General features: G+C 47.7%; 1 protein-coding gene across 1 annotated transcript; it reads left to right on the top strand.

Moving 5' to 3' along the window:
* Positions 1-5,766: 5,766 nt before the first annotated feature.
* On the top strand, positions 5,767-21,759 carry LOC118833751 (glycolipid transfer protein-like). The gene is made up of 5 exons (XM_036741144.1): positions 5,767-5,869; positions 14,342-14,400; positions 16,497-16,633; positions 19,421-19,571; positions 20,629-21,759. Exons 1-5 carry the CDS (start codon positions 5,767-5,769, stop codon positions 20,809-20,811), a joined length of 633 nt encoding a protein of 210 aa, XP_036597039.1. The 3' UTR covers positions 20,812-21,759.
* Positions 21,760-24,512: the final 2,753 nt, after the last annotated feature.

Raw genomic sequence — 24,512 nt, forward strand, 5'->3', positions numbered from 1 at the left:
TACTAAAAATGCAAATGCTTTCTCCTTAATTAACCAATTTGCTCTGAGCCCCCACCATGGTTTATAAAAACTGGAGAAATCTCTTAAACTTTTTCTCCTCTTTCAGTCTGAAACCCCAGTCTCATAGGCTTAGATAAACATCAGTGCTATTGGCTATATAATTAATGAACAGGAACAAATAACACAAAGGCACAAATTAATATAAGAAAATTTATAATTAATATAATATATATAATGTAATAATAATGTAATATGATATCATATAACATAACATGACATAATATAAGACAGAGCCATGTCTAACCAATAACCTCAACTGCTAGCCCCTCATTACAGTTATCTCAAGATGGTATTTAAGTTCTCTTCAGGTTATCTTCTTTGTAGGAAGTCTTCTCCACAGAATCTCTTCTCCAAAGCATAATAGTTAAACTTAGTCCTCTCAAATTATCTCTAGACCAGGAATGGGTCCTTTACCTGGGGTCCATGAACTTTTTAATAAAACAATTTTGATAACTATATTTCATGATTATTTTCATTTGCAATTCTATGTATTTTATTTTGTGCATTTAAAACCATTAGTCTGAGAAGGAGCCTGTAGACTTCTCCAGATTGCCAGAGGGGTCCGTGCTGCAAAAATTGTCAGAAGCCCTGTGTGAATGAGACTGTACCAAAGATAACTCTTCTAGTCTCTCACAGATGCTTTCTCCATGACAGTTGATTCTTCAAAATTCCTCAGAAGAGAATTTCTCTTCATGTTTCAGAATGAAAATCAACTGTTAGCCCTCTAGGATTTTATGCTCCTTTTTAAAAAATGATAAAAAAATCCAGAGTCTTTTTGAGAGGGGCTGTTTCGACTGAGGTTGCACATGATTGTCTCCAGACTACAGCTGAAGGGAAGGACATGATGAAACACCTCATTCCTCTCCGCAGAGAGGTGGGGGACTGTGGGTGCCAGGTATGGCATAACTTGTCCTGGGTGGTTTTCATAGGATCATGGACTTAGAGCATGAAGAGACCCCAGAGATGATCCAGTCCTATTCTGTCACTTTACAGATGAGAAAAGTAACCAGGGCCAGAGAGAATAAGGGTTACACATGATTAGTGGCAGAAGGAGAATTCGAGCCCAAATCCTCTGACTCCCAGCCTGGTGTGCTTTCCATTCCATCGGGCTGCTTAACAGGGTTTTAATTTCTCTGTTGTTAAAAGTTATTATTGTGGTGTGTGTGTGTGTGTGTGTGTGTGTGTGTGTGTGTTTGCATGCATAAGTGTGTCAAAGACAGGTGCAGAGATACAGAGGCAGAAATATGCAGCTGAGACAAAGAAATAGAAACAGAGACAGAGAGATGGAGGGAGAGATTGAGAGAGGAAAAAGATAAGGGGGGTAGAGGAGGGAAGAGAAGAAGAGAGAAGAGAAAGAGAGGCAGAGAAGAAAAGAGATGGGATGGGAGGGTTGGAGGAGAGTGGGGAGAGGGGAAAGGGGCAGAGAAAGGAAGGGAAGCAGAGAGACAGAATGAGAGACAGAGATCTGGAAATAATATAAAAATAAATCATAAAACTTACTAAATCAGTAAAACTTAAAAAAAAAAACCATCCAATCCCTAAAGCAGACAGGGAGGAAGCTGCCGGGGTGTGAATAGCCCTGGTCTGAGGCCCGGGTTTCGGTCCTGGACTCTGCCACCACCTTGGCCTTTAACCTCAGGTAACTCACTTCCCTTTTCTGGGCCTCGTTGGGAAAATGATCTCAAAGGTCCCTACCAACTCTAACGTGACTGAGGCAGATTTCTAACTTTAAATTCAGTCCTTTCTCCGCGGAGGCGGAGAGAAAGTTTCGAAGTTTAATCGGCATTATTAATGCTTGATAACGTTTTGATAAAGCATGCAAACAAATCCCTGATTAATGCCTAGGCATGTGGTTTGGACTGGGTTCAGTCCTGGGGAGCCTAACTCTAGCGGTCAGGGTCAGGTTTCCTTTTCTCACACCCTTTGGCTCATTCCCCCTCTACCCTTTACCAGCATCTGGGGAAAGAATTACTTATATCTCAGGTCATGCTTAGGGTTGTCCAAAAAGGGAGGGGATAAAGAGATACTCAGAGTATAATATGAATTGGTTTGGGGACGGGTAATTTATTCTTGCCCACAAAGAGAATGCTAAATACAGAATGGTCATAAGGATGCATTTGATGCTGACAACCTTAGAAGAGGATTTTCAGTAACAACATGGTTCCAGTCTGCTGCAGCAGGGGGGTGGGAGTGGGGTCCTCCTATAAACCCATCAGAAGATGGAGGAGTTGGAGCTTTCTGCATTTCACCTCCTTTCTGCACTGGTGTTCTAGTCCAAACCAGAATCTACTCTATCTTCCTGCTCAGTCCTTTCTACCACCAATGGCTCCTCCAACATTTGCTACAACCTTCTGCTCCTCCCCTTGGATCCTATTCCTCTGGACCTTTGCACCTTCTAACCCTGGGTATATCCATCTTATTTTCAGTTCTAAATATTTTATTTTTTCCAATGACATACAAAAGTACTTTTTAACATTACTTTTTTTAATTTTGAGTTCCTAATTATTGCCTTCCTTTCCCACCCTCCTCATTGAGGAGGCAAGCAATTTGATATAGATTATATATGTGGAGTCATGGAAAACACTTTCCCAAATTAGTCATGTCATGAAAGAAAACACAGGCCAAAAGAAACCCCATTTAAGAAATAAAATGAAAAATAGTATGCTTCAATCTGCATTCAGACTCCATCAGTTCTTTTAGAGGTGGATAGCATTTTCATCACAAGTCCTTCAGAATTATCTTGGATCATTGTATTACTGAGAAGAGCTAAGTCTATCAAAGTTGGTCATTGCACAATGTGGCTGTTACTGTGTACAGTGTTCTCCTGGTTCTGCTCATTTCACCCAGCATCAGTTCATGTAAGTCTTTCCAGGTTTTTCTGAAACTATCCCCCTCATCATTTCTTATAGCACAATAGTATTGCATCACAACCACATGCTACAACTTGTTCAGCCATACCCCATTAATGGGAATACCCAGAATTTCCAATTCTTTGCCACCACAAAAAGAGGTGCTATAAATATTTTTGTACACCTGGTTCCTTCCCCCACCCCATTTTAAAATCTCTTTGGGATACAGACCTAGTAGTGGTATTGCCGGGCATGCACAATTTTATAGGCCTTTGGGCATAGTTCCAAGGTGCTCTCCAGAATGGTTGGACCAGTTCACAACTCCCCTAATAGTGCATTGGTTGGACATGTTCATCTTGAGGCTGGGCTTCAATCACCTATTCAGGAAAGGCAGAAAAGATGGTCTGTGGCCCAGGCATGAGGTCACCTGATTGTGTCTCTGCCCCACATAGAAACAGAGGCTGGGTGGGGGCAAGAGAACAATTCATTTCACTGACCCCCTCCCAGGGAGCCTCTAGACAGAGTCCTCCACATGCCATACGAGAGAGTCAAAGCCAGACTATTGCTTCTCTGGAGTGATGGTGGGGTAGGAGGCCAGAACCGAGGGGCTACCCAGAATTTGCCACATAGTCCTAAAAAGAGACATCCTTTCAGCTCGGGGACACCACATGGCAAAAAGTTCATCTTCTCCCGAAGGCTAAATGATGAGTCACCATATCCTTGGACAGCTTGTGATTCCTGGAAATGTACAGAGCTCTGGACTCTGACTCCCTGGGATGGCCAAACCAGCCTCCTCTACACCAATCTATCCAGGATACGTGCGGAAAGAGTACAAGAGAGTTCCGAGGAGGAATATAACCTCCTAGATGCTTACATGTCATCATCCCCATTAGACTACGAGCTTCTTGAGAACAAGGTCGATGTATTTATTCGCTTCTCTTTGAATCCCCAGCCCCAGCACAGTGCTTGGCACACAGGAAGCACTTAATAAATCCTTAGTGACTTGACATAAAGGGACTGGGGGCATCAGGAGAGGCTTTAGGCATAAAGTGGCAGTGAGTCTTGAAGTCAGGGATTTGAATCCAGGATGGCAAAGAGGGAATGCATTCCAGACACAGGGACCAGCCAATGCAAAGGCATGAAGGTAGGAAATGAAAGTCTCGTAGAGAACCAGCAAGTAAACCACGGTGACTAGATTACAGCAGCATAAAGGGAAGGAAGGCATCATATTTAAATGTCAAGAAAAGGCGTTTATATTTGATCCCAGTGGTAGTAGAGAACCACTGAAATTTACTGAGTAAAGGAGTAACATGGTCAGCTTTGGGGAAAATCACTTTGGAGGCTGTGAATTGGGGTGGGGATCATTTGGAGGTTACTGCTGTAATCCAGCAAAGAGGTGAGGAGGGGGTGATGTAGGGGCTGGATGAGTGGAGAGAAAGGGGAAGATCTGAGGGACAACAGATTGGATCCATAGGTGAATGAGTGGAAGAGGGTACCTTGGCCCTGCACCTGGATGACCAGCAGGATGGTGGTGTCCTTGACAGTAACAGGACGTTGATAAGGGTCAGGATGAAGATCTTAAGTTCTATTTTGGACACATTAAGTTTGAGATGCCTCCGGCACTGCTGGTTCTAGATATCCAATGGGCAATTGGAGATTCAGTAGCTTGGGAGAAAAGACTAGGGCTGGATGTATAGACCTGGGAATATCTGCATAGAAATGTTATGTGAAACTCTAAGCAGGAGAGGGGATCCTGTGGCCTCTAGGTCACATGTGGCCCTCTAGGTCCTCAAGTGTGGCCCTTTGACTGAATCCAAACTTTGCAGAACAAATCCCCTTAATAGAAGTATTTGTTCTGTAAAACTTGGACTAAGTCAAAAGGCTGTACCTGAGGACCTAGAGGGTCACATGTGGCCTTGAGGCTGCAGGTTCCCCACCCCTGCCCTAGGAACTGATGAGGTCAGGAAGTGAGAGAGTGTAGAGAGAGAAGAGGACCAGGGATTGTTTCCTTCTTCTCTTTGTCAGAAGATGGTTGGGCGGATGGATGGGTGGGTGGGTGGGGAGATTGATGGATGTATGTATGTATGTATGTATGGATGGATAGATATGTCCATTATCTCATTTGAGCCTCACCACAAACCTGTGAAGTCGGTGTGACAGCATTTATGGGTGCCATGGGGGAGGGAAGCACCTCAACTGTGGGCAGCAAAGTAGGACAAAGATTGCCACATCCACCCAGTCATTATCAATCTAAAGAAAGGTTGAGAGTTGAAAAATGTTTTTGCCCAAGTTAAATAGTAGATTCAATTGTGGCAGAGGCAGCTCCAGCAAGGGAAGTCTTAGTGAGGTTAACTGATTTACCCAGGGTCACTAAGTTATGGGTAAAGATTTGTTTTGAACCCAGAACTCTCCTAATTTTGAATTCAATGTGCTTTCCATGACTTTATTCAAAAGTTTTGCTCTCTTGGTTAACTGGGTCCTGGGCTTTGGGCAGCAGGTATCGGGTTGGGTGTCAATGAGGTGAATTTTGACCTGGGCTTTGTGAGTAAAAGATGATAAATACACGAGTGTGATAGAGGCAAACGGTCTCGGTGACCTTCAGGTGGTCTGGCACCCCCAAAATGAATGTGATTTTAGAGTGCATGGAGAGAAGCCTGGGGCAGGCCAGAGAGGTGCCAGCCCTGCCTTCCTTCCTCTGCTCTGCTGAAAACACAGGTGGTGCATGGTGATCATTTCTGGCAGCCACAGATTATGATGGGCGAGGACGCCGCGGGGGGCGGGGGAGGAGGCGGTGCAGGCGCAGGTCCCGGCGCCGCGGGGGTCCGCCTTCCTGTTGTGCCCGAACGCCGACCCTGCCATGGCGCTGCTAGTCGAGCACCTGCTGAAGCCGGTGCCGGAGGACAAGCAGATCGAGACCAGGCCCTTCTTGGACGCCGCGACTCACCTGCTGCCCTTCTTCGGTGAGTGCCGCCACCGCCAGGCAGCCCTCCGGACTGTGGCCGCCCCACCCCCCCTGCCCCGGGCTCCGGAAGGGAGCGAGACCGAGACAGCCCCTTCCCCGGAGAGAGACATCCCCTCCCCTGGAAGGAGACAGCCCCCTCCTCTTTAAGAAGCCCCCCTTCCCCGGAGCGAGACAGCCCCTCTCCTGGAAAGAGAGAGCCGCCTCTCCCGGAGAGGGACAGCCCCCTCCCCTAGAAGGAGACAGCCCCCTCCTCTTTGAGGAGCCCCCATTGCCCGGAGAAAAACAGCCACTTCCTCTTTAAGAAGCCCCTCCTTCCCCGGGAGAGACAGCCCCCTCCCCAGAGAGAGACAACCCCTTCGTCTTTAAGAAGGCCCCCCCCTTCCCGAAGAGAGAGACAGCCCCCTCCCCTGGAAAGAGCCCCATCCCTCGGAAAGACACAGCCCCTCCTTTGGAAAGAGACAGCTCTCTTCCTTTTAAAAAGCCCTCCTCCCCTTGGAAGATCAACCCCATCCCCTTTTAAGAAATTCTTCCCAGGGAAAGAGATGTCTCACTCCCCTTGAAAGAGTCAACCCCCCTTAGAATCACCCCTTTCCCTGAAAGAAACAGCCCTTCCTCCCCCACTTTAAGAAATCCCCTTCCTCTGGACCATCTCCCTTTCCTGGAAGGTAACACTTTCTCTTACAGAAGCCCCCCACCCCACTTTAAGTAATCCCCTTCCGCTGGAAAGAGAAGACCTCTCCTTTAAGAAGCCGCCCCTCCAAGAGACACACCCTCTTTAAGACAATTTCCCCCCCTTAAGAATTTCCCCTCCCCCTGCAAAGTGAACCCCTCCCTTAAAAGAGCCTCTTCCCTTTAAGAAATTCCCCTTGGGTGAGGACGAGCCGTCCTCATGAAGTCTCCTACCCTCTGTAAAAACCCCCTCTTTTAAGAACCCTCCCCCCTCCACCCCCTAGAGACTGCACCCTTTAAATGGCTTCCTCTGCCCTCTTGCCCTCCTCCATCATCCTTTAAAGCCACTAACAAAATGAATAATAAAAATACTGTACAACATAGATAATGCCAATTTAGGGTTTTCCAAGTCATCCTGTGCCCTGCTGGGCCATTTCCATTGGAACTGGACAGTGCTGTTTTAAAGGGTTCTCCCTGGTCCTGCTTCTTACCAGCCCCCAAGGGCTCCCCTTCCCCCTCTCCCCTCAATCCCCAGCACTCATTAATGTTGGCAGGCTTAGCTAGAGGAGTGGCCCTCAAGGAGCTTATGTTCTGTGGGGGAGGCAGCTTACCTTCTAGGAGGGTCTAGGGGCTTACCTCCTCTGCACCTCAGTTTCCCCTGATTGGATTTGATGGTCTCTGAGGTTCTGGTGTGTCTTTGAGCCTCCCTGTGTGTCAGCATGGGAGGAGTTGGGTGGTCCACTTTCTCCATCATCCCCTGCCCCATGTGTGGCATGCACCCGGAACCTCCTGGGGGACCAGTATTGGGGGTTCCCCTCTCCCTGCCTCCAGTGCCTGTCCCCTCTTTTCCCCTGGAGCCTGAGTCCAGAGGTGGACTGGAAGTGGAAATTTCCCGAACCGATCGTTGCTGGCGGGCTGTCTGGCCTTGTTGGTTCCTATGCCCAAGAGGCAATTAGAGTTAGTTTGTTTCTATCTCCCTGGATATTTTCTCTTTTGCTGCTCCTATTGAGTTTATTGGGGACCCCCATAGGGAGCCAAACACTTTCCCATTGGTGGGAGGAAAAAGGGGGCAGCAAGCCCCAAATTCACAGAGTGGTCAAACTTGGGGTGAGACTTTTCTTTTTTGAAGGAAGCCCTGCTTGGAGCTGAAATTGAGCTCACCCTTCCTGATGTGGGTTTCAGGATGGTGGGTGGCTCTGAGGCCTGTTAGCTCCAAAGCCTCCTGGTCAGTAGCAAGGCAAAGGAGAGTGCTGGCTCTGGCCACCCCTTGGGCACAGAACTGGGTCTCTAGGTGCCTGGGGCAGAGGGCTTTCTGCTTAGGTTTGTTGAATCTGGGCCTGTTAGATCAGTTTGGAGGCAGATTTTCTTAATCGTTGAAGCTGGAGCAGATCAACTGCTAACCTGGTCTTTTTTAGTTTTCCATCTGCACAGCTCTCCTGAAAGCTGTCCTGATTTCTGGGCCCCGCCCCTTTCCCCGTTTTCTCCCCAGTTATTAGCCCTGCCTCCCTCAGGAAACACTTATTATTACTTTGTGTTCCCTTTGTATTGGCTCATCTCTGGATGGGTTGCAGCTCTCCCCACCTGCCACAACCCATTAGAATGTAAGCTTCTTGAGGGCTGCACCTCCCTTCCCAACATCTTTAGTCTACATCCCCTTTTCTCCACTGCCACCCCCCCACCCAGGCCCTCATCACCCCCATTGCAATATTTTACAGCTTGGTTCCCCTCCCTCCTCCAACCCATCCTCCTCGTAGAGGCCAGGTCTGGCTCTGTCACTCTGCCCAGCCAGCCGCAGATGTCTCATTGCCCTCAGGCTCAACTATAGAGTCTTTTGGTTGGCATTTTAAGTTCTTATAGCCTGGCCTCTTCCTATCTTTCCATACCTGCTTCATCTCTCGACTCCGCTATTATAATGGCTGGCCCTCAGGCCTGGAATGGTCTCTCTGCTCACCTCTGTCTCCCGGCTTCCTTCTAGAGTCAGCTCAGATCCTGTCTTCTCCAAGAAGCTTTACCCAGTCCCCCTTCCCCCTCAGATCACCAGCCATTTACTCCCTCAATAGTTGGTATTTCCCTGGTTATTTACATGTTGGCTCATTTCCTACTGCCTACAAACATGCCCATGTCTCCCCCACTCCCCAAACCTTTCACTTGATGCATCCATCCCCGATAACCATTATCCCATATATCTTTTCCCTTTGCACCATCTGCAACAGGACCCTCACATCCTCTGCTCGCTCTCTTCTTAATTCTACAGTTTGGCTTCCAGTCTCACCATGCCAGTGAAGTTGCCTTCCGTTCCAAAGTTACCAGTGTTTGTAGCTGCTAAACCCAATGGCCTCCTTCTCCCTAACCTCTCTGTACCCCTTGATACCATTCATCAGTCTCTCCTCCTTGATCCTCCCTTCTCTCTAGGTTTTCGGAATGCCCCTTGCTCTTTCCTGGTTCTCTTCCTACCTGTCTGACTGCTCCGGCTCAATTTCTTTGCTTGACCCTGTAGGTGTCCCCTGAGAGTCCTGTCCTGTGTCTTTTCTTTGTCCTCTACAGTTTCACTTGGTGATCTGATCAGTTCCCATGGATTCAATTGTCATCTCTACTGGGGATTCTCAGATTTATTTATCTATCCCTAGCCTCTCTGTGACCTGGGAGACTGCCAGTCTCCCATCTCCAATTGCCTTTCAGACATCTCAAACTGAATGTCCCATAGGCATCTTAAGCTCAACATGTCCAAGACAGAACTCATTCTCTTTCTCTCTGTGCCCTCCCTACTTCCAAACTTCTCTATTTACCCAGGCTTGAAACCTAGGAGTCAGCCTGGATTCCTCACTATCTGTCACCCCCCACATCCAATATGGTGCCAAGGCCTGTTGATTTCACCTTTGTGCATTTCTCATCAATTACACCTTTCAGCATCTCTCATCAATTTCACTCTGTAGCATCTCTCCAATATTCCCCCTCCTCTTCTCTAACACTGCCTCCACCCTTATCACCTCACACCTCCAGTACTGCAGTAAATGCTGGGATGTGGGGTGGGGGGTCTGTCCACCTCAGGTCTCTCCCCACTCCAGTCCATCCTCCACACAGATGTCAAATTACTCTTCCTAAAATGCTGATCTGACTATGTTACTCCCTCCCCTTATTAAATAGACTCCACAACCAAATATAAAATCCTCCGTTTGGCTTTCAGAGCCCTTCATTATGCGGTCGTCTGCTTACACTTACAGCCTTTCTCGTACTCTTTGCCCAGTGACCATGGCCACCTGGCCTCCTGGCTGTTCCATGAACAGGACCCCTCTATCTCTGGGCTCAGGGGTTTTCTCTGGCTCTCCCCATGCCTGAGGCTTTCTCCCTTTTCATCTCAGCCTCCTGCCTTCCTTGGATTCCTTCAGGGCCTCAGCTAAAGCCCCACTTTCTGCAAGAAGTCTTTCTCACCTTCAATCATTAGCCTTCCCTCTGAGATTATCTCTGGCTCATTCTGACTATATTCTGTGTGTATGTAGTTGTTTGTGTGATGTCTCCCACCATTAGACTGACCCCCATGAGTTCAGGATCTGATGTTTAAAAATGTGCTTGTTTTTTGCCTTTCTTTGCATGTACTTAGTAAACACTTGTTGACCCGACTTCACTGTCTTACTTGGCATCCTTAGATGTTCCCCAGCTTATCAGTGTTAGACCAGAACCCAGTTTTCTTCTTCCTGGGGAGTCTGAGCAGGGTAGATTACAGAGAGCCTAGCATTTCCTTCAATGCAGCCTAGAATCCTGATAGTGAAAAGAGGTGGGGAAGAATCCCCTCCCTCTGGGACAGTAAGCCCATCCCACTGTTGGACAGCTCCCCACAAGGACATTTTTCCTTCTGTCAGTGCTAAGATCTTGTCTCTTTGATGTGCGTCTACTTCTACTCTGTGGATTCTCCCAGGCACCCAGTTGTCTGGATGCGGAAACATAAGGTGTGTGTCTCTTTTTCTCCCTTTTAAAAATGGTTCTGGGTACCTGACTCCTTCAGTGATATGATCTAGGTCTGGCTTGTTCAAATTGGACTTTTTGCAGATTGGGCAAACCAAACTCTCCACACCCTTGCTTCTAGCCAGGTGTTGCCCAACACTGAGTCCAAAGCATGTTTTTTGATCTGGGTGGAGGCTTTATCCATCAGGCTTCTTATAATTACCCAGGACATTTTAAGGCAGCTTTTTTTTTCAATTGATAGCTTTTGCTGTCAGTTCCAAATACATCCTTTCCTCTCCCCCACACCCCAGTCCCTTGTTGGGAAGAATAAAAAAGGAGGGGGTGGAGAGGGGAGCTCTTTAGCAAAATCAACCAACACATCAGCTAAGTCTGACAGTACATGAAATATTCATGGGGCTCCTAGTGCTAGAGACCGTCTAGGCCAGCCCCCTTATTTTACAGGTGAAAAAACTAAGGCCCCCTGAGGCCATGAGACTTGCCCAAGGTCACTCAAATAGTAAACATCAGAGGTCCAGTTTGAACCTGGGTTCTGGACTGGTCCTCTGGAAGACCTGGGTTCAAATCCTGCCTCTGTGTGGCCCCTCTACCAGTGCCTTTGTCATCCTGAGCCTGTTCCTTTGTGTATACAAAGAGGATACCTGCATTGGGGGGCTCTCCCACCACATGGAGGGCACTTTGTAAGACTTTCACCAGTATAGGATTGTCACCTTGTATATTATTTATACATAATATCTTGAAACTTGTTAAAAAACAATAAAAACAACCTTTCCCTTGTGTTTAAATCCTGAGTCTGGCACTGAGTAAGTTTGTGACCTGAACAGTGAAATGAGAGCATTGGCCTGGGTTACTCCTTCAATTCTCTTTAAGCCAGTTTCTGTAGAATGAGAGCTGCCAAGGTCCCTTCCAGCGCCAGATCTGTGGTCTTGTGCCATGAGTTCAAGCTTTGAAGCTTCCTGTTACTATTGGGGAGCCCTAGCCCGGTCCCCTTTCTTCTCTGAACCTCATTTCTCATGTCTGGGGTCCCGGATACAGAACCGGACATTAGCTCCATAACAAAACCAAATTCGGGATCTGTTTCAAAGTTCCAGAATTTCCAGAGTGACTCATTGTATTTCTCACATGAAGGGACTTCACCAAAGTAATGAGTGCATCTCTAAAGCTTAAGAACCAGGAGGACAAGGATCAGGAGGTGAATGTGAAAGTGACTGGAGTGTGTCGATGTTAGAAAACAGAACCAGGATCCCACCTGAACTCTGTCACGTTCAGTAACATCCAGGAAAAATTAGTCACACTCAGGAGTTCTTTATGTAGCCCTAGTGTGTTTTAGAGCCTTTAAAGTTTGCTAAGTATGAGTCCTGGGAGGTAGAGCCTGGTAGAATCCCCATATTACCACTGAGGATATAGAGGCGCAGAGTAGGTAAGTGACTTACCCAGGGTCACACAACGGGACATTTTCTGAGGTGAGATTTGCACTCAAGTCCTGAGCACTCCCCAGTGTGCTCCCTTGCTGCAAGTTTTCACTGCATTCAGAACTTAGGCAGTTGTCTGAGGCATGTTTTGCTGCACACACCAATTGCTTGTGTTCTAGTTTAGAAACTGAGGCTCAGGTGTGTGGGACTTGTCCAGGGCCACACAGAGCAGAGCTCGAGGTTTGAATCAGGTCCTCTGAGTCCCAATCTCATGTTGTTACACTAGTGAAATTTATTAAGAGCCTGTGGGTGCCAGCCCTTGGGCCAAGCCCTGGGTAGACAAGCAAGGCAAGAGCCAGTGCCTGCCCTCGGGGAGCTTCCAGTCTGGGGCCCCTGTGCAGCTGTGATGCCCACGCTGGTGAAGTCCCTCATCCTTCCGAGCTCTCCCTGTACATACTCTAGGAGGAGGGAAGCTGGGACAAGACTGTTGTCCCCATTTCAGAGATGAAGAAACCAAGGCCCAGAGGGCCAACTTACCCAACCAAAGTCATGCTAAGGTACTAGGAAGTCAGGCTAGGAATCCAGGCCCTCAGGCTCCCAGTCTGGGCAGTTCAGCCCAGACTCCCTTAGGACAAGTGGTGTTCCAGACTTTGTGCCAAGATCTCCAAGGAGGGGGAGTCCTCCACCTCCTGGCCCAGAAACAGAAAGACCCGAGTTCCAGTCCTGCCTCGGGCACTAGCTAGCTCTTAACCTCAGTATCCCTCCCTGTCAAATGAGGGGGTTGGGCTCTACCCCCCTCCCCCCACCCTGGGCCCCTTTAGCTCTGAATCTCTGGTCCCACAATCCTAAGGCAGTGCATTGCTTGGGCTGGAAGCCAAAAGCTATTCCTGATGTCAGAAATTGAAAAAGGAAGAGCCTGGCATGAAAGGCCCTGCCTTGCGGAGGGCCAGGGAGCCGCGCTTGGCTGCCCTTCTGGGTTAACCTTCAAAGCCTTTCTCTGGGATGTGTTTCAGGAAACGTGTTTAATGGCTGCCTTTTGTCTTTCCATCTGGGTGGGTTCCCTCTGCCTTCCTCCATATGGAACCTTTAAGTAAAAACATTCCATGCAAAGGTTACCTGCAAATGTACATAGTATTCTATCCCAGTGGTCCGCCGCCTCTCTGCCATGACTCTTCTCTGCCACTGTGTTTCCTCCTTAGTGGTCCTTTCACATCATCTGGCCTTTGTGTGTGCTGTCCATGGGACTTAGTTTTATTTTGCTCTGCATCAGATTACATGAGTCTGCTGGGGACAGACTTTTGAGCTGTTTTCTTCTGTCCCTGTGATTTTTGGTCAGAGCAACATTCTGTGTTGTGCTTTAATATTGTGTAGGCATCTTTGCCTTTTGGTTTTTAGAAGCCAGTCAGTAAGCATTTATTAAGCACCTACTGTATGCTAGGTATGGGGCTATAAACTAGATATACAAAGAAAGACAAAAAAGTGTTCTCTCTCTCCCTCCATCTCTCTCTCCTCTTTCTCCTCTCTCCTTTCATTCTCTCTCTTCTCTCTCTCTTCCCTGCTCCTCCTCCTTCCCTCCTCCAGTTCCCCCCCATCTCTTCCTCACTCCCCTCCCTCCCCCCTTTTTCCCCTACCCCAGGCCTGGGGTGTCACCATGTTGGCACACACCCCCAGAGCTTTGCCCCCTTCTTCCCTGGTACAGGCCTATACCACCACCATGCCTGGCCTCCATGTCATTGTTTTTCAAGGAGGTAAATAGATGCACAGCAGTGAGGGGACGTGGGGGTCCAGATCTCAAGCTGGAGGGGAAGGTTGTCTGCTCCTGTTCCTACATTTGACAGATGGGGAAGAACAAGGCTTTGGGAGGCTGAAATGGCTTGTTTGTACCTCGTCATCTCCCCGCTGGTGTGTAAGCTCCTCGAGGGCCAGGGACATCTTTTCTCTCTTTTGGTACTCCTCCTCTCCCATGCTTAGCTCTGTGCCTGGCACTGCTTAGCTTGAAAATTCAGTTTGGGTTTGGCGTCACTAGCTTTCCTAGAATTTCTAGGCTATTACGGCTGAAAGGAACCTTGGTCATTGAATTGGATCTCCAGGTTTTAATTTTATTTATTTACATTTTAGAATGGATGGATTCAGAAATATTTGGTTTCTCCACAGCAGAGTCTTCCTAGCAGACCCCCTGAGTGAGCGAGAGGGCCCGTGCCCGATACCCTCTCACTTCCCAGAGAGGGGAAACACATCACCGAAGAGTGCTAGTTACTCAGACTCAGAAGCATGACATGGACCTGTTCTAAACTGCTTTAGGGGGCTTGTCCACTGGTTAATGGGATCAGAGCATGTTGGGGTGGCAGAGGGCCCAGGGCCCCTTTTAGCACCTCCCATGTCTGCCTTCTCTCTCATTGCCCTGAAACCTCGCCTCTTCTTTCTGACCCCAGATTGCTTTGGCTCATTTGTGTTCAACCAGGTCAAAACAGACATCAGCGGGAACATCCAGGTATGTGCAAAGAGCCTCGCTCTCAGTATTTCGGGAATGCTCCTGGCAGATGTCGTCCTCGCTCATGGCGCCATTAATCCAGGCCTGGGTGAGAGCGGCTGCTGAAGTCACCGGTACCTTGTTCCCTGATGTATGTGATGGTGAAGAGGTGGTGGACGATGGGATTGTCTCTTGGCCCTGTTCATGGAGTGATGAACAGCATTGAATGAGCAGCTCATGTTTCTCCTTTCTTATCCCCACCATCTAGGAGTGGTTCAGTGGTTCAGATCATTGGATAGTGGACCCAGGTTAATGTTAGCCTTCCAGAGAGGAGAAACCCCTTGAGGGTAGGAGCTAGGTCTCCTTTCCCCTTCTCATCCCTAGCACTTAGTACAGTGCCTTGCAAAGAAGGTGCTTAATGAGCCCTGTTCCATGGACCTGTGGCTTTTTTTTGCTCTTCTTTTTCTTTTCTTTTTCTTTTTTGAGGGGGGAAGGCAAGGCAATTGGGGTTAAGTGAGTTGCCCAAGGTCACACAGCTAGTAAGTGTGTCAAGTGTCTAAGGCCACATTTGAACTCAGGTGCTCCTGACTCCAGGACTGGTGCTCTACTCACTGTGTCACCAAGCTGCCCCAGACCTCTGGCTTTTTTACAAAAGCACAATCTACTTTTAAGAAATGGATTCCGTTTATAATGCCATTTCTGTTTCCCATTAGACTAAAAATTGGCTGTATACATTTTATTTACAATATATATTCTTGGAGGAAAATGTAGAGGGTCTGCCTTACAGTCAGTAATTCAATTCAGTAAGCATTTATTATGTACCTACTGTGTGCCAAACATGAAACACTCTTTGCACTCAGGAAACGTACATTCTCCTCAGGGGAAGCAGATAAGTAAATATTTAAAGGATGGAGATTTAACTTCCGGGTCAAATCCCATACGGGGCACATCTAATCCTGGCATCTCTCTGAGAGTAGTCATTGCAGAGGAGTTGCCAATTTGCATTGGTAGATGGACTTTTTCCTCCACGAGTTCCCTATACTGGTGAAATCACAAGTCTGGACCAGTGTGTCTATTAATCCACACACACGCACACACACACACACACACACATACACATACTTTTTTTTAATATGTCTATATCTATATATGTGAAAAAGAGTCTATCAATCCATTCTCATGTGTCCTTATGTATATGTATATTTGTTTGTGTGTGTGTGGACACGAGAATGGATTGACAGGCTATATATATGTATATAAAAACATGGTGTTTATTGTTGATTCCCACATATAGCTTGGGTGGGGCAATCACCTGATCACATCTCTCTACCTGCCATTATCTCATTTTCTTGATTCATTTTCATCACAGGTTCTAAGGCAATCCAGAGATACATTTTGATATTTCCTTATTAATTACAGAATGCAAAATGTCTAATGAATTAGCTCTGAGCCCCCACCCTGGTTGATTAAGCATTATTTGACACACTGAAGAAACTACCTTTCCCTTAGGCGTTTTGCTCGTCTCTCTAATCTTCTGGGTTTCAATAAGCATCAGGGTTATTGGCTATACTATTTACTAACAGCCTGGGCAACAATATAGTAACTACCTAAATAATTCTTCACAAAACCTGCTACACATACAAACACACATAACTCTGTAAACATACACATATGCTTCAATAGTAGGTTCCTCATAATAACCCTGAGAAGTAGTTAGTGAAATTATTATTATCTCCACTTTATAAACAATATTGTTTGATTGTCCCCTGGTCACACAGCTAGCAAGTGGGAGAGGTGGGCCTTGAACAAAAGCTTTCTGACAGATCCTAGTATTCCAAGAACCCAGCGTCCTGTGTCACTGCTCTCTGAGCTGTGTGCTCACATTGGATTTTCCTGCCTTGAGCTTTCTGATGGTTTGAAGCACCCTTCACACCTCATCTAAGACCCATGCAGGGAGAAGTCAGTGAACCCTGGGGTGGAGGGGAGGGAGGTGGATGGTGGCTTCTTTCCCACCTTCCCTTTCTTTGTGCAGAGGAAGTGGACTCTCTCTCTGAAGACCTCTTGTGGCTAGTGCTTTTCAACCTGAAAACCTTTTCAGACTGGGTTTTTTGTTTCAGAGAATCCGGGATGTTTACCATAAAAACCCCTCCAGGTACCGAACCCTGCAAAACATCTTAGAAATCGAGAAGGAGCAGTATGGGCCTGAATGGCCAAGGGCCGGGCCCGGCACACATGGATTGATGTGGTTGAAAAGGTGAGATGGAGTCTGAGTCTGGGTTTGTGTGCATGTTTTAAAGCCCTTCACCTCTCACACAGTGTGACCAGATCACTGGGCTTGGAATCTGAAAGAACTGGGTTCAAATTCTGCTTTTAGCCCTCACTAGCTGCACGACCCTGTGCAAATCACATTAGTCCTGGGGGCTGTTTTGTTCGGCTCTAAAATAGTGCTTAGAATGATACCTTGTTGCTGCAAATCCCCCTGACCCTCGGCTTCCTCATCTCTGAAACAAGGGAGTTGGGCTCGATGGCCTCTGAGGACTCTGCCAGTGAAGTGCAATCTGAAATGTCCTTGGCAGACATTGGTACGCTCTGGGAATGTCAGTGAAAAAAACAAACAGACTGAGTTCTATAGCTGGGCAGTCCTTAGCTCTCAGCCCTCCTTCACAGGCTTTACCCTGGAATGTTTCTGTCAACCTCAGTGTTGGCATTTGGGCCTCTTTGCAGCCCCTGGAGGTTGTGGCCCTGGGCTGTTATCCTGTTCCCTAACTATAAGCTCCATGAGGACAGGGCTGGTGTCTGCCCTTACCTTGGCCTTCCTTTCACTGCCTTGCCCGCTGCCTAGCACACCGTTTTGTGCCCCTTTGGAACTTAGTAAGATATTTAGTAAGTGAAGAGACTACAAACTCACTGAGGTCAGGGGTAAAGGCTTGGGGGTGGATGATAGCCTACTGTGTGCCAGGCACTGGGGATACCCACACACACCCACTCTAACACAAACTCACACTCTCATACATGCTCACACATGCTCTTTCTCTCTCACTTACACACACACGGACACTAACACACACATTCACACAAACTCATATACACATATTTTTACACACAAACTCATCCTCTCATATACTCTGTCTCTCTCTCCTGTCCTCTCTTTCTCTCTCTGTCTCTGTCTCTGTCTCTGTCTCTCTGTCTGTCTCTCTCTCTCTCTCTCACACACACACATACACACACACACACACACACACACACACACACAGTCTCTCTCTCACACACACACCCCTTTCTCTGCCATGCCTGATAGCAAGACCCCCTTGGGGTCTGCCAATTGAGTGGGGAATCAGTGGTGGGCCTGGATGGGAAGTAGAGGTGCTGGTTTAATCTATAGCTTTGCAGCCCTTTGGGCATTTTTCAAGCCTGCTGTTCTCTAGACACCTGTTTCTAACCTGTTCACGGTGGGGTTAAAATGCAGTACAGACTGCACTGGCTCAGCTTTGGAGCCAGCATCTCCAGAGGAGGCAGGGAGTTGGTGTTTCCCTCGGCTGGTGCGCTTTCTGCTGCTGGGACTTGAGTGGAGGTGAGGCGTCAGAGCCTGGACACCAGGGAGTGCCAGCCCCAGTCCATAAGCCTTGGCGAAGGGCAGCAGGCTGGTGAGCACCCTGCACATGTGCCGCTCTCCCTCGACGCCTGTTCTTCCTCTTCTTCAGTGTCTGTGCTGCTTAGACTCTGTCAGTGTGATATGGTCTAAACACGAGCAGGTCTGGGTTTGAATCCTACCTCTGATGCTTGTTAGACCATCAAGAAGTGGCCTCAGTTTTCTCATCTGAAAAATGAGTTCGTTGATAATCTGTCCTGTCATCCTCATGAATTTGTTGGGAGGGGCTTTGCAAACCTCAGAGCTCTGCTCTCCTGTCCTCGGGCCTGTCTCCCTCAGTTTACTCCTCTATAAAAAGGGGTCTAAGAGACCTGGCACTCTGACACTCACAGGGTGCTTGTAACCTTTGAAGATCCCCAGGGAATGGGTGCTGCTGTCATGGAGCAGTTCCTCAGAGGGGAGCCGGTCTAGTCCACGTCCAGCTAGAAGGATGGATTGTAGATTGTGATAAGAAAGCCTGGCCTCTGCTGTAGGAGTGCCCTGGCCTTGTAGACCCACCCATGTTGAGGAATGAGGCTTGTCCTAACCCAGTTGGGTGCTGTCTCAGAGAGGCCCATGTGGACTTTGACATAAAGAGAAATGTCTGACCAGTGAGTTATCCCACAATGCCACAGGCTCCCGAGGAGGTAGTGAGCTCCCCTTCAGCAGGGAACGGCTGGTCTGACAGTGGGGAGACCAGGGAGGACCACCGGCAGGGAGCAGAGATGCGACCTTGGCTGTCTTCTAGTCTGCCCCTGTCATGTTACTGATGGGGATGAAAAGGGGAGGAAGAGCTGGCCAGGGTCTTATGGGCAGTGAGGGCCAAAGCCAGGATTTGAATCCAGCCCTCCATCCCAGATTCCTTCCTCTGTCATCCTGCGTGTGCCTCAGGGGTCTTTCTACCTCCATCATTCAGTGACTTAATCTACTGGGGAGGAGGGGTTGGTGTAATTACCCAAGCGGTAAGGAGGGGTGCCCAGCGCAGGTGAGCTTGCTGCTGTCTGCCTGCCACCCCACTCCTCCTAGTTCTCATAGCATCCCCAAGAGGCCGCTGCATGGGGCATCAACAAACCCATTTTACAGATGAGGACCGAGACAGAAGGGAAGCAAATAAAATAGCAGAAAGTGTTGTGCAAATTTAAAAACACGGTGTAAATGGTAGTTATGTTATCATTGTGTTTATTGTTCCTATTACATTGGGCTGTTGAGGGCGTAAGGTCTGAAAAGCAGAGCTAAACACAGCTTGTCAGTGTCAGCCTTTCAAGCCTCCTGCACCGGCCTGACCAGGCTCTGTTTGAGTGGAGGTCAAAGGCAGGTGACTGCCCCCTGCCCCGGGCCAACAGACGCCTGGAGCAACATGGGCAGGGGCCCCAGGGGTCCTCATGATGGCATCTGCCGTTCTCCTTCCCGCAGAGCCCTGAGGTTCATCCAGGTGCTGCTACAGAGCATCTGTGACGGGGAGCGGGACGAGAGCCGGCCCGACCTCATCCTAGTCAACGTGACCAAAGCCTATGAGGTGGCGCTGAAGAAGTACCATGGCTGGCTGCTGCAGATAGCCTTTCAGGTGAGGACTCTCATCCAGCCTGCGGATGCTGGGAGCTCCCAGAGCCTCTCTGTGCCTCAGTGTCTTCATCTCTAAAAAGAGGGGGGTGGATTCTGCCTCTGTGGCTGCCTCTAGCCAGCTCTGTATCTGTGATGGTGTGACCTCGCCACCTCTGTCTTTGAATCCCCCTCAGTTCTCACCCGTGTTTTTCCATAAATCCTCCATGGGCCACCTTTGGATCAAGTTTTACAGCTGGAGGGCAACTTGCCCATGCAAGAAATGCTCCCCCTCCCCATCTTCCACATCCAGGCCTTTCCCACCCCCTTCATGCTCCCTCTTCCCTCTGATGATCATCTCCAGTGGATCCCAGGTATCTCTTGTTTGTCTGTAGTTGTTTGTGACTGGTCTCCCTAGTCGGATGGGGAGCTCCTTGAGAGTGGGGATTGGCTTTTGTCTTTCTTTGTATCCCCAGTGCTTAGCAGAGTGCCTAGCATGCAGTAGGTGCTTAATAAATGCTGGGTGACTTGACTTGGAAGAGACCTTAGAGGCGGTCTGGTTCAGTCCCTGTTTTTTACAGATGAGGTAACTGAGACCCACCCAGAGGAATGATGGGTTACAGATCTGGAGCAGTAAGGGAGGATGGAGACTACCAAGTGTGAAGGCAGAGAGAAGTTACTGCACATGCCAGGGGCCATCCAGCATGTGTGTGGGAGGCTTGTGAGTCCAGCCCAGGGCTTCTTGGCTCCAAGTCTAAAAGAGGATGGCGGCCCTCCCCTTCCCTGATTCCAGATTGTCTCAAATTGTCCCCATCCACAGTCCTGATGCCTGGATCTGGTTATGCCTCCCCCTTTCAGCCCAGAACCTTCACTAGCTCCCTGTGGCTTAACCTCTTAAAGTTCTCTCACTAGTTTTCTACCTGTCTTTTCAAGCTTAACCTACATGTCTCCATGAAGCCTCAGCTTGGAGATTGATTGGGGGAGTCAGCACAGTGCAAGGTGACGTCCTCTCAGGCATCCCAAGTGTGTCTCTCCATTGACCCCTTCCTTCTCTCTTTTATCCCCTTCCTGCCCCCCTCCAGACAGCCCTGTATGGTGCCCCATACAAGCATGACTTCCTGAAGGCCCTCTCCAAAGGACAGGACGTCCCGGAAGATCAGTGTTTGGAAAAGGTCCGCCTGTTTCTGGTGAATTTCACAGCCACCATCGACATCATTGATGAAATGTACACCAGGATGAATGCTGACCTCGATTACAAGGTGTAGCCTCCGCCCGGGGCTCCCCTGCCCAGGCACCGTCTCGAGCCACTGCTCTCTAAAAGCACCCAAATCACTGTGAAATGAATTCAAGGACTGCTGTCTCTCAGCAACTTAGCGAACATCTCTGGAGTTTTAGGGGACAGCCTGCTTTTAAAAACATATACATATATTATATTAAATTATAAGTAAAATTTTAATAGGTTTTCTATACAAACAGCAATAAGATTTAACCATCCCATTTCCTCTTTGCCTTAGAATTTCAGGAGGTCTGGACCAGCTTCCTAGATCCCTTTAAGTGTGATCTAGCTGATTAATGTTTCTAATTAATCAAGTCCTCAGTGGGTTTTGTTTTTGTTTCATTATTATTTCGCAGAGTGAGTGTGTGACTGTGGGGATACAATGTACAATTAGGGGGAAAATAAACACCTAGACCATGTAAGTTCAGTTTTCAGTGTGAGGCACATGCTCCCTGGTTTGGCTGGTGTTTGTGTATTCTAAAATACATTAATGAAATGCAATTTGAAATTATGTGGGATTTTTAAAAAAAGTGTGTTATGTCCCTCTTCCTGGCATCTGCTGCTGCTACTGCTGTCGTCCTTCTGACTTCAGGCCAGATGCTTCTAAACCTCCAGCAAAACCCATAAGCCTCTGACTCGAACCCAGGGATGGGAAGCTCACTTTGGTAATGGCCAGACTTTCCCCTAGAGGGCCACGCTCTGCTTTCCTCTGGATAACTCTTCCCTTCAGGGACAATATTTCCAGCCTAAGCTTGTGATTTGTCTTACTCCAACGGGATTTGGGGGGAGACCTTGGGTCTTGCTGAGACTCAGAGCTCCCCCCTCCCAACCACTCCCTCCTTTGCCTTAATTGTGGCTCTTGGGAGCTGCTTAGCTGGGATCTGGAATCATTTTGCTCTCGAGTGAATTGTTGTGCTGCACTTGGGGAGACTTGTGGGGGGGGTGTTGACTTTGATGCAAAAACCAAAAACAACCAGAATAATGCTTATTAAAACTCTATTTTGAAATCACGTTTGGTCTCTTGCTTGCGTTTCTTGATCTCGGACCAGTCCTGGATCTGCCTTTCGGTCTTTACCCATAAGATGGGCATGGAGATCTGATCTCTGCCCAGGTTGGTCCCTTGCCTGCCTTCCCTCCAAGATCCCTTTGGTGCCAACAGAGTGTTACAGTCCTGTGGGCTTGAGAGCATCGATAATGAATTGCGGCTCCCCCTTTCTTGACCCAGTCTGGCTCTATAGGCCTGCAGCCTAATTACTAGATAGGAAATGGGTTGACCCAACGCTACCAGCTGATTATTCGCAGCTCACACCCACCATTTGGCCTCTTAAAACCAGAAGGTTGCCCTGCACCAGTGAAATCACAGGTCTGGACCCCTTTCCCCCCCCACAAAAAAGCCAACCTCTATGTAATGTTTTTACAACTTGCAGAATACTTTATTTCATGGAATCCTCTGAACTAAGTGCTACAAGTTTTTATTTCATTTTCCTTTCAAGTAATTTCCCTAGGGTTATGCAGCTAGTAAGTATCTGAGGCTGGATTTGAACCCAGGTTTTTCCGATGCCAGGCTCGGCACTCAGCTGCCAAACCAATGCTTCTATAATGGGCCTGTGATGTGAAGTGAGGTTTTCTTGTGCTGTGTTTCCTGACGCTAAACCCAATAGCCATAGAAAGTCAGAGGTGGGAGGGACCTCAGAATAATTCAGTTCCCAGCCCTGCCTGCCCTCCATTGTAATGGGAAAGAAATGAGGGGAGGGGAAGGAATGTCTCCCCTAGTCACAGCTTCAGTGCCAGAGCCCAGGGCTTGGGAAACCCAATGCTCTTTTCCTTCCCTGGCCACAGAGAACAACGGGTCATCTCAGTGTCCCCAGCAGATGACACGGCCCGCCCTGGGCACATGCCACCTATCTTTGCTCCCATCTCAGGATTCTGAGCCGAAGAGGGCCTTTGGAATCATCTGGGGCCAATTCATAGATGAGGAAACTGAGGCAAATAGGGTGAAGTGACTTGCCCAGAGTCACCCAGCTAGTAAGTGTCTAAGGCCAGATTTAAACTCATGAAGATGAGTCTTCCTGCCTCTCTGCCTGGCGCTCCGTGCACTATGGCGCCACCTAGCTGCCCCACTAGCTCTGTGACTTTGGACAAATAGGAGTCTGGCTAAGTCAGTAACTTCTCTAAATTTCGTCTGTCAAATGGGCATCATAATCCCTATATCAGGGAGATCTTTTGTGAGGACTAGGTCAGTCATTTCACAGTGTTTCAAAATAAAGCGCCTGCTATGTGCCGGACCTCGCACTGAGTGCTGGAGATGCAAAGGAAGCAAAAAACAGTCTAATGGAGACAGCATTGAAATAATTACCATGTACAAGCAAGCTAGAGACAGGTTAAATTAGAGAAAATCAACAGAGGGAAGATACTAGAATTAAGAGGGGCTGGGAAAAGCAAGGTGGATTTGAGCTGGCACTTGAACAAGGAAGCCCAGAGACAGAGGTGAAGACCAAGTGAGAGGATGAAGAAGAAAGTGCTTTGTAAACTGTCAAGTGACGAGGCAGTGAATCAGGGTTTGCACATTCCACATGTATCAGGGCTTTTGTGACCCCTTTGCAGGGGTGAGATATACCTCTCTGGTACGTCCAGCCTACTTCTTTGATGATGTGACTTTGTTCATTCTTTCACACCAGGTGCAACGGATATCTGAACCTATGTTTCTTCATAAATTACTAAAAATGCAAATGCTTTCTCCTTAATTAACCAATTTGCTCTGAGCCCCCACCATGGTTTATAAAAACTGGAGAACTCTCTTAAACTTTTTCTCCTCTTTCAGTCTGAGACCCCAGTCTCATAGGCTTAGATAAACATCAGTGCTATTGGCTATATAATTAATGAACAGGAACAAATAACACAAAGGCACGAATTAATATAAGAAAGTTTATAATTAATATATAATGTAATAATAATGTAATGTGATATAATATAACATAACATGACATAATATAAGACAGAGCCATGTCTAACCAACAACCTCAACTGCTAGCCCCTCATTACAGTTATCTCAAGATGGTATTTAAGGTCTCTTCAGGTTATCTTCTTTGTAGGAAGTCTTCTCCACAGAATCTCTTCTCCAAAGCATAATAGTTAAACTTAGTCCTCTCAAATTATCTCTCGACCAGGAATGGGTCCTTTACCTGGGGTCCATGAACTTTTTAATAAAACAATTTTGATAACTATATTTCATGATTATTTTCCTTTGCAATTTTATTTTGTGCATTTAAAAACTTTAGTCTGAGAAGGAGCCTGTAAGCTTCTCCAGATTGCCAGAGGGGTCCATGCTGCAAAAATTGTCAGAAGCCCTGTGTGAATGAGACTGTACCAAAGATACCTCTTCTAGTCTCTCACAGATGCTTTCTCCATGACAGTTGATTCTTCGAAACTCCTCAGAAGAGAATTTCTCTTCATGTTTCAGAATGAAAATTAACTGTTAGCCCTCTAGGATTTTATGTTCCTTTTTAAAAAATGATAAAAAAAATCCACAGTCTTTTTGAGAGCGGCAGTTTCGACTGGGGTTGCACATGATTGTCTCCAGACTACAGCTGAAGGGAAGGATATGATGAAACACCTCTTTCCTTTCCGCAGAGAGGTGGGGGACTGTGGGTGCCAGATGTTGCATACTTTGTCCTGGGTGGTTTTCATAGG

The sequence above is a fragment of the Trichosurus vulpecula genome, chromosome 1 (genome assembly GCF_011100635.1).
Source record: "Trichosurus vulpecula isolate mTriVul1 chromosome 1, mTriVul1.pri, whole genome shotgun sequence".
Taxonomy (NCBI): Eukaryota; Metazoa; Chordata; class Mammalia; order Diprotodontia; family Phalangeridae; genus Trichosurus; species Trichosurus vulpecula.